The sequence below is a fragment of the Clupea harengus genome, chromosome 24, assembly GCF_900700415.2.
Source record: "Clupea harengus chromosome 24, Ch_v2.0.2, whole genome shotgun sequence".
NCBI classification, from domain to species: domain Eukaryota; kingdom Metazoa; phylum Chordata; class Actinopteri; order Clupeiformes; family Clupeidae; genus Clupea; species Clupea harengus.
In genome coordinates this window covers 5,280,583-5,290,349 of record NC_045175.1, presented here as the reverse complement: position 1 = coordinate 5,290,349, position 9,767 = coordinate 5,280,583, and the positions used below count along the sequence as shown (strand labels likewise).

Below are 9,767 nucleotides of genomic sequence, written 5' to 3'. Positions count from 1 at the left end.
TAACATCAGGCACATATTATCAAGGCCTCTCAGGAGTATGTCCTTAAATGTGCTGACAGTAGAAGTACATGTTCTGTATTATAAACAGTTAACTATTATAAAATAGTTTTTATTTGAACATCATGCTCTTGCTTGTTAAAACACATACATGACTGGAGGAGGAGCAGCCATGGATCTGCAACTGTTGTTAAGCCTGTCAAACTGTTAGTTAGTTAATCGAGTTAGTTAATCGAGTTAGTTAATTGAGTGATGAGGTGAATGTCAAACTCTGACAAAGACAACATGGTGATAGGACACTTAGGTGCTCTCTCAATCCACAAGAAAATCAGTTTCATTTGGGATTTTTATTTCCTCACAATGTTTTTAAATGCCTGTGTTTCTGGTCTAGGACAGAATGGTAGTATCCAAAGATTATTTTGATTCTGTACTTCTCTCTAACATTCAAATTGGGGTGCTGAGGCCTTAAGACATTCCCTAAGTCAGTTCTTAATGTGGCTATATGAATGAACACAACTGAATTGAACTGTACAGAATTGAATGGAATTGAATTGAACTGTACAGAATTGAAAATAATTGAATTGGACTGTACATAATTGAACAGAATTGAACAGAATTGAACTGTACAGAATTGAACTGTACAAAATTTAACAGAATTGAATGTTATTGAATTGAACAGTACAGAATTGAAAATAATTGAACTGTACACAATTGAACATAACTGAACTGTACACAATTGAACTGTACATAATTGAACAGAATTGAACTGTACAGAATTGAACTGTACACAATTGAACAGAACTGAACTGTACACAATTGAACTGTACATAATTGAACAGAATTGAACTGTACAGAATTGAACTGTACACAATTGAACAGAATTGAACAGAATTGAATGTTATTGAATTGAACTGTACACAATTGAACAGAATTGAACTGTACACAATTGAACAGAATTGAATGTTATTGAATTGAATTCCCTGCAGGATGAGGCCTAGGAGGAAGCAGTCCACTGTGTCCCTGCTGCCCACCATCACGGAGGTGCAGGAGGGCGTGCCGCACATCTACCACATCCATTCCCTGGACGACTACATGGACACCATGCGGGGGCTCTCTCAGCCCTCCTGTTATGCCTACCATGGCAGCATCAACCCCCAAGGCTGCAGGACGCAATCCGCCAAAATGCCCACCCGACGCCAGGCCAAGTACCCAGACATGATGTCATCGTCATCGTCGTCGTCGCCGCTGCCGCCACCAGCCACGTCGGCGTCGGCGAACCCCGGCCAGACGCTGGCCCTGGTGGCGGCCAGCGCAGAGAGCATCTCCCTGAACATGGTGCCGTCGCGGTCGGACAGTCGGGCCTCTTGGTGGCCGCACCAGGACCCTCTGAGCTGGCTGTTCACGCGGTCCCAGGGAGCAGCCGCGGCCGCGACCGCGTCCGACGCGGTGTCTTTGGTCTGAAGGACAGGAGCCTCAGAGGGTTGTGTTATCGCTCAGTGCTGAAGGGGACGAGTCTGGAGTGTGCTTTTGCAAGCACTCAAAAACACTGGCTGACTGGTGTTACTGACTTTGTGCAGTGATGCAAACTAATATCTGCTGTTTGATTGCCAGCTTTGCATACTCAAAGGGGCTTGGCTATCTAACATGCATTGGATTTCTTTTCTTTTCTATAGTCCTTTTAATACTTCAATTACTTCAATACTCTTCAATACTTGAATAAGGACGTACAACACAAAGTGGAATATGGTCTTGGCTTTTTATAATGCATTCGTTTCCTTCTATACTGACTTTAAATCTACTTGAATACCTAAATAAGGGCTGCCAAATGACAACAGAATGAAGACTGCTGCTTAAGTTTCGTTTTCCTCTAAGTCAGACAACCTGCTGAAAAGGCAAACAGATGTGGCTTGGCAAGTCGCCCTTGTGTTACTTAACTGTTTAGTTAAGATCTGAATCAGTTCCGTAAGTAATTTGTTTTTGCAGATATATGACAGTAGTTCCAGAGTGTTTCCATACACATTCCTAGGGCTACCACAGATAATATGGTGGGGTGGATGAGCTGGGTTTCAGGTGATCCAGCATGGTGACATGGCATTTTTCATAATCATAATTCTGCGAAACTAAGGAGTCATACTCTCCATATACAAATAATTCCCGTAAGAATGCCCAGTCTCACATATTTAACGGCCATGAAAGTGGACCCCTCATCACTTCCCAAAGATTACGTTTTTTTTTTTTTTTTACCAAGAGTGACAAAAGAGAACAGATGCACATTCTGAGAGTAATGCCGCAAACGGCTTAGCAACGCTGATGCACAACCACACTTGGGAATAGCTCACGGCTTCACTGACAGCAGAATGCTCAGACAGAAATGCATGGGATGAATGGACTGCATAACTACATGGGTGAGCAACAAATGACTTATCAGTGGAGAAAAAACCTCAGACTGCTTGCACCTGACTGGTGCACCCCACAGCATGACAGAAGACAGTGGGGACTTAAGGATTAAAGATGGGGGATTCCCAGAAGTTTCTCGGTGGCCTTAGTTAGGAAGGAATTCCAGATGGAGAGAGAGAGAGAGAGAGAGAGAGAGAGAGAGAGAGAGAGAGAGAGGAATGCAAGAAATATACTTTCACTCCCGCTTGTCCAGTAAAGGCCCCCGCCCCCTCCCTCTTTCCTTTCTTCAGAGCTCCAGTCACTTCTGCACGACCCCCCCCCCCCCCCCCCCCCCCAAACTCACTCCCCGTTTCACCCCTTTGCAACCCGTATCAGGAGCATGACGCATCTGGGAATTTCCGCAGCCTATTCCCTTGCTCTCTCTCTCTCTCTCTCTCTCTCTCTCTCTCTCTCTCCAGTTCACGGGAATTCCAGTCAGTCACATGGCATTTTCTTTTCAAGACCATACCCACTTTCTCTTTCCCCCTCCCCTCTCCAAAGCATTTAAAAAGGAGAGCATGGATCTCTGTTCCTCACACTTCTGACTCATTGTGCAGCGCTTCAGGACTACTCTCAAGAACTACCTTCCCGTTCTGTCTTCTCCCGCACATTTCGGACTCCTCTCATCACCATGACCATGCCTAGAGCCCTGTGCATTCTTGGAGCAATGCTGGTGATCTGCCTGCAGCTCAGCAACGGTAAGTTCCTCTTGTTTATTGGAGACAGACTAGAAACCGCTTATAATGGACAGACGAGAGACTGTCACAGCTGTATGGAAGAAAATGCTGCCACTGAATGTGAACTGGTAACAGTGTGGAATTTTTAGTTGTTGCTGTTTTTAAGAAACAAACTAAAGTGGGATGCATTTACTTAATGTGACATTGTACTATGGTAATATATAATATCATCAAATGCAATTTTTGCATAGTACAATTTGCAGATATAAGGTCACATGTAATGACAGTATTTTTCATCCATATAGTGCAGCAAGTGTTCAAGTATTCACAGTGTACTCACTGAGAATACCCTGAAAAGAGATTAGCTATTAGCATTGACACTGCAGTCCATCCGCTGACGCTAACCACCTGTGTGTCTCGTTCGTTCACTCCACAGGCTCTGCTATTCCCAAAAGTTGCAAATGTGTGAGTGGAAATTCGATAGACTTTCTTCCCCTGAACAAAATTAAGGACTTCTCCATCCAGGAGCGAGGAGACCAGTGTGGAACGGAGATCATGTAAGTCAATGGCCTTCCCCTGATCCTAAATGTACTTGATCAATAACACACTGAAGAATGGAACAAATACAAGTGTATGCCATTATAGTCTCTCAAGTGCATTACACAAGCCTTTGCCTTTTGCCACTGTTTGTATGATGTGCGTATTATCAACACTTACCTTTGTGTTGTTTTTTCTATCCTGCAGACTGAAAACTAACGACCAGAATGTTCCAGAAATCTGTCTGAATGCAGAGAAGCGCCAGGGGAAAAGGCTCCAAGATTGCTGGACAAAGTAAGACAATGTGACTATTTCTTGAACACCTCTCTTAGGCTACATCCACACTAATATGTTTAAGTTTTACAACGCCTCACTTTTGTTTCCGTTTACGCCTGGCGTCCATGCTATTACATACTACTTTTCGAGCCCCTGTCAACAGAGAATTTGGCAATACTGCTTGCCCCGTTTTAGTTTGAAAACTCTGGGGTCGCGTTTCAATGTGGACGTCCAGAAAACATGGCGCAGACACCCACATTCGCTTCCTGGCTGGGTGTTATCAGTTACATAGAGCTAAAATGCTCGTCTGGACAGAGATGCCTTTCATTTTAAAACTTTAAAACGGCAGTTTAAAATGAAAATGTATTATTGTGGACATAGCCTTTGTCATATTGCAAGAGGGCACTGCTTTCTTGATGCTGCTTAGTACAGGTTGCAAAAAACATCCCATGTGCTCAAGTGTGTACATCTTTCTCTCTTTTTTAGGACAATCCAGGAAGACAAGAGCAGAAAGCAAGAGTGTCTCCGCAGAGGAAGGAAGTGAGAGACAGACTGAGAGGGGACAGAAGATCAGGACAGAGGACAACGCCTGTGGCACCTGAAGGCACAGGTGGAAATTTGCAAGCACAGAGTCAGAAAGTTCTGCACTACTCACTTCGTCAGAATGATATATACCAGAACATTCCCTGCATTGTTGGCACTGTTGTTAGCGTCGCCGCATACTAGCGGTTAGCGTCGCCTCATCCTAAGGGGTTGACCAGGACTCTATTCTTGACTGCTGCGGCAAGGAGTCTTCATAAGTTGCTTTGGGACAAAAGCATCATCTAAATACCAGAGCTTCACCTTTACCTTTAAAAAAAGGATGTGAACTCAAAGTATGTGGATCCCTGACTATTGTTTTAGTACCACCCATGATCTTTCGGGGTTTTTAGCACCTTACTTGTATCAGTGGAGCTGCAGGAACACAGCTCCATGAGGAATGCAAGGCCTTCCCAAGACACAAACGAATGTATCTGAAGCCATTTTGGGATTTTTTTTAGTAATATCCAGTTCAATGACTGTAATGTTTATTTGTTGTTCTTAATTGTTATTTTATAATTTTTGCTAAATATTGTTTAAATATGCTATTTGGAATTCTATTTAATTAACATTATACTACTGTTACAAGACGTCCTGTTATGTTTTTTTCTAAATAAATTATAATTTGCAGAACACATGTAAATGTCTCTGTCTTACAGGTATGTGTCCTTAGTATAATTAAATCAAATCAAGTAAGACCATAGCATGGATGAAGTTGTCGTTGATCCAGAAACTACTTATGGTAGACATTTAAGACAACCAGTTGAATCTCTGGTAAAACACATTAACTATAATGACTCAGGTTGACCAAAGCAATTTTTAACTTCTATCACTATTCAATGACTATTCAGCAGACACAAATCTAGAAAGGCTTACACCTAATTGATGCACCCAAAGGAAAGCCAGAGCGAGAGAGAGAGAGCGTGCAAGCGAGAGAGAGAGAGAGAGAGAGAGAGAGAGAGAGAGAGAGAGAGAGAGACATAAATCCAGAAAAGCTAACACCTTATTGGTGCACCCACAGACAGAGACAGAGACAGAGAGAGAAAGACAGACAGAGAGAGAGAGAGAGAGAGAGAGAGAGAGAGAGAGAGAGTGAGAGAGACACCCCACAGAAGAGCAGAGCTACAGTGAGCCTCATGTCATGAATTGACTGCTTGTCTTCAGTGCTTGGTCAAGCAGGCACTAGAGTGACAATAGCTTACTGTCTGGAGACAATTCATTGAAACTGCCGACTAGGCAGACTCCTACCTGATGAGACACAATTTGTACCACAGTTCTATAATGACACATTCATCATACATTTCAAATATCATGGTGCGTGGGCGCAATACATGCAAACCCTTGTCAATTTCGTACGGAAATTATGTCATAAGCTAATGTGTGGTATAATGTCAAAGTGGGAATCAATGTCACCATTGCAGTGTGGATTTCTGCTTTCAATTATTCTCCGTGTGGGTCTCGTGAGGGTTGAAGCCCACGGATGGAGAGAAACAGGGCATAGAGGTTGTTGGGAGTCACTCTAATGAGGTAATGTTTGCACTCCATCCATCTTTGCAAAGTGGTCATGACACAAATGGCATGATACGAACTGACATGATATCTGACACTTTCAAACTTTCATCGACTCATCGACCCACTTTGATTCAACTGTCATTCCTCCCTTCCTTCCTCTCTCCTTCTCTCTCTCCTTCTCTCTCTCCTTCTCTCTCTTCACCTAAACAAGGGCACGGTGCTTTATTTAGTTTTTTTCCCCCAGCCCAGGCTAATTCCAGTCTGCCCACTGATTCAAATCCCTTTACAGACGTGTTAAGGCTGATAATTCTTGCAATCCAATTCACTCTGTGAGCGTCAGCACCGAGCAGACAAATGGCAGGTATGCACCCTCCACTGTTCATGATACAGTATATCAACATTATTACATCACCATGCCACTTCAGTTACAATAACTAAAGAAACTGTAATAAAAGCACATCAAAGCAAACTTTATTTATACGGCACATTTCATACCAGGAGGATCACAATGGAAGGAAGGAATAAAAAAAAGGGGGGGGGGTGTTACAAACCCTTCAGTGCCAGAAGACCTCAGGGAACTACTGAGTGTGCACCTAGAGAGCATGTCTGACATACAGTATATTCAGGTGTATGACTGATTGGAGTGATTTATAGACTAGTAAAATAATCTTGAAATCTATTCTGAAACTAACAGGTAACCAGTGCAATGATTGTAAGACTGGTGTGATGTGCGCCCTCCGTCTCGTTTTGGTGAGAACTGTGTAGAAAGGATTAATGTGGAAACAACACTTGGGGAATGTAGCTTTTGCCTTGACAAGCATAAGAAATGGAGATATGGTTCACTAATATTCAGGAAAAAAACGAAACAAAACAAAAAAACTAAACTGATTAGTCACCCGTGGTTTCATGCAAGAACATGGCATACTCCCCTGCCTGAGGAAAAGCCTCAGTCTTTATCTCTGAGGCCGGTCAGGCAGCCTCAGTGTTCATCTCTGAGGCCGGTCAGGCAGACTCAGTTCGACTCTAGACTCAGTTCGACTTTCATAGCCCAACTAGAGTTGGGCTATGAAATAGAACGAGTACAACAGGACAAACCGCTGCTAAAGAGAAAGTTCACAAAAGAATCAAGGCCGGTTTCTAAAAATGTCATTGCATTTGTAAACGTTGGTTTTAATAAAGGCCCTACTGTCAGCGCTTGCCAGTGTTTACATGATCGTTGCTATGCACTGCTATCGTTGCTATGCCCTGTATACACGTCTCCAGCATTGATATTTTGTTTCATGCTCCCCATGTCAGAACTCTTAATAGTAACAAGCCAGAGGAAAAAGCCTCAAGCTGACCCTGAAGTGGAAAAAGGGCCATCATTTACTCCTCTCAGGGCCTTGAGTGGACAGAGAGAAAGACCTTGAGGACATGTCATGTTATCGTGTAAACATTCCGACACTCTTTAATGGAACTGGAAAGGCATGGCCCAAGTCGCTGAAAAACGTTGGAAAGTTTACAAACAGCTGTACCTAGCGTCACTCCCAAAAACCTCTCCGCTTGCGATGTTCGAGTCTACCTACCTCCTGCCCCGTTTCTACACTTACACTGATACCCCTGTGTGAGTCTTGGCCTCCACTGCATTACAGTCCCTTTGTTTTTTTGCTAAAGTGTGCTGAGACTTAAAAGCAGCCAAAGAGTTTCTTCACTGAAGAGTTGTGAAAGTGTACCTACATTTAGTCATTTAGCAGACGCTTTTGTCCAAAGCGAGGAACAAGTACCTGCGTTTGGAGCAGTGATCACACAGACATAGAAGCAGCTTGTACCTTCACCTTTTCCCATGCTGTTGCGCAATCCATTTGAGTTGCATGCATAGTTTAGTGTCCCGTCATGGAAAGCCCACATGTATTCATTCTCTGTTATGGCCCTTCTATTTTTATGTCTGTGTAAAGCACTTCGAATTTCCTGTGCATATCTACTCGCTATGGAGGGGGGGGGGGGGAATGAGTTTGCTTTGCCTAGCCATGGTCTTCTTGGGCCATAGAGAACCTGTTACCATGTTTCAGAGTGTCTTGGTGAACAAGCAGTTAAGGCAGCAGCTGTGGTATTTGCATGCTGTTTCCAAAAAAGGCTGGCACATGGATTCGGAGGAGCTCTCATTCTTGCAGTGTTTAGACAGACTGGGCCGTTCTGGGCAGTTCAGTTTGTGCAGTGTCCTGTGAGCAGCAAGAACCTCTCAAAGAAAGAAAACACAACCTCACATGTGTCATTTGGACTACATTGCAATGGCAGTCACAGTCAAAATGCTCCGTCTCCTGATTCTGGTGGTGGTGGCTGGTAAATTGCCTTTCACGTAGTGGATTTGTTTTTAGCATTATTCAGTTGTGAATACGGACATACTGGGGAATTCAGAGTTTGCTGGGAGAGTGCCACCTGATCTACGCACTTTTCTAGTGAATAATAATCTCTCTCTCTCTCTCTCTCTCTCTTTCTGTATCGGCCTATAGAATCAAGTGTGTCACCCTCCGGGGCTGGATACTCTTGCCGTTGCTTGCAGAAAGCCCCCAGTTTACCCTGGGTGAGGATAAGAGACTTCAACATTGCTGAGGGACATGATTTATGCGGAACTGAGATTATGTAAGCCTAGTCACTGCAGACTCACAAGATTTACCTCAGATGTGCATTAACTATCCACATATATCATATTGCTTAGTCTATTTAATCGATCATTTCAGAGTTCGAATGGCATCTGGAAAAAATGTTTGTATTGATCCTGATCAAACCTTGGGTAGACGCTTACAAAACTGCTGGAAAAGGTATGTAGTACTAGTTTTGCTCTTTACTTTGTTACTTTGAAGCAGTAAGGCTATATAATTTGTCACGTATAAACATGGAAAACTCTGTACTGTCAAGTTAGATATTAAATCGCATCAATATGAAAATATTTTCTGTAAAATCAAGCACTCAGGTGGAGTGCTATCTAGTGTTATTTTGTTATCTATTCATCTCCTTGTTTTGTTTTGTTTTGTTTTCTCCCAGGATTAACCGTAAGCAGAAACTAAAACCCAGGTGCCTTTATAAACCCACAAGAAAAGAAGTTTTAAATGGTGAAGATGATAGAGGGAAGGGAGGGAGAAAAAAAAAACACGGGAAAAAAACGGGAATTAACATATGACAACTTGTAGCACCCAGTTAGGGAAAACTACAGCATCTTTGCTGAATATGCTTTCTTTTAAACCATGATTAATCTTTTTTAAATTCAGATAGATACCTGTTTTGCTATTTCTTTACAGTTTATATGAAATACAGGACAGTTTCAGTATACAGTTTCAAAATATATCCAGAGCAATATTACTATTACAATATTGTTTTTATCCTAAATAAATGTACTGTGAAAAACAGGTTTGTGTGATTGTCTTTGTGACCATCCTGTTGTTGTTATTTGTCACTAGAGAGAAACAACCATGTAAAAACACATGCGATGACCAATAACGTACAGTAAATCAGTCAGTGTCTGCTGATACAACATGTCATGTGACCGTTATCAGTAATAGTCATGGCTTTTGACATTTAAAATGCTTGAGTCAATGACACCTTAAAATTATTTCTTAGGCCCAAAATGCCTTAACTTGACAATTATCGACATTCATGATGACTGATAACAAAGTATGGAATCTGCAATGCGATGACATCTTTACGACAAGGTTATGCCACTCTTATGACAAAGTTATGCCAGTCTTATGACAAGGTTATGCCACTCTTATGACAAAG

The 9,767-nt window shown here is 42.4% G+C and overlaps 1 protein-coding gene and 1 long non-coding RNA gene across 2 annotated transcripts in view; both read left to right on the top strand.

Annotated features, from left to right (window-relative positions):
• si:ch73-6k14.2 overlaps window positions 1-1,952 on the top strand; it is a 2,984-nt gene extending 1,032 nt beyond the window's left edge. The window contains exon 2 of the mRNA XM_042703537.1: window positions 984-1,952. Coding sequence (XP_042559471.1) covers window positions 985-1,458 — 474 coding nt within the window. The 5' untranslated portion in view covers window position 984 and the 3' untranslated portion in view covers window positions 1,459-1,952. The remainder of the gene's footprint in view (window positions 1-983) is intronic.
• Window positions 1,953-8,140: 6,188 nt separating this feature from the next.
• On the top strand, window positions 8,141-9,090 carry LOC105891034. Its single transcript, XR_001162003.3, has 4 exons — window positions 8,141-8,333; window positions 8,504-8,633; window positions 8,732-8,812; window positions 9,036-9,090. It is a non-coding gene; the product is annotated as an uncharacterized LOC105891034 (long non-coding RNA).
• Window positions 9,091-9,767: the final 677 nt, after the last annotated feature.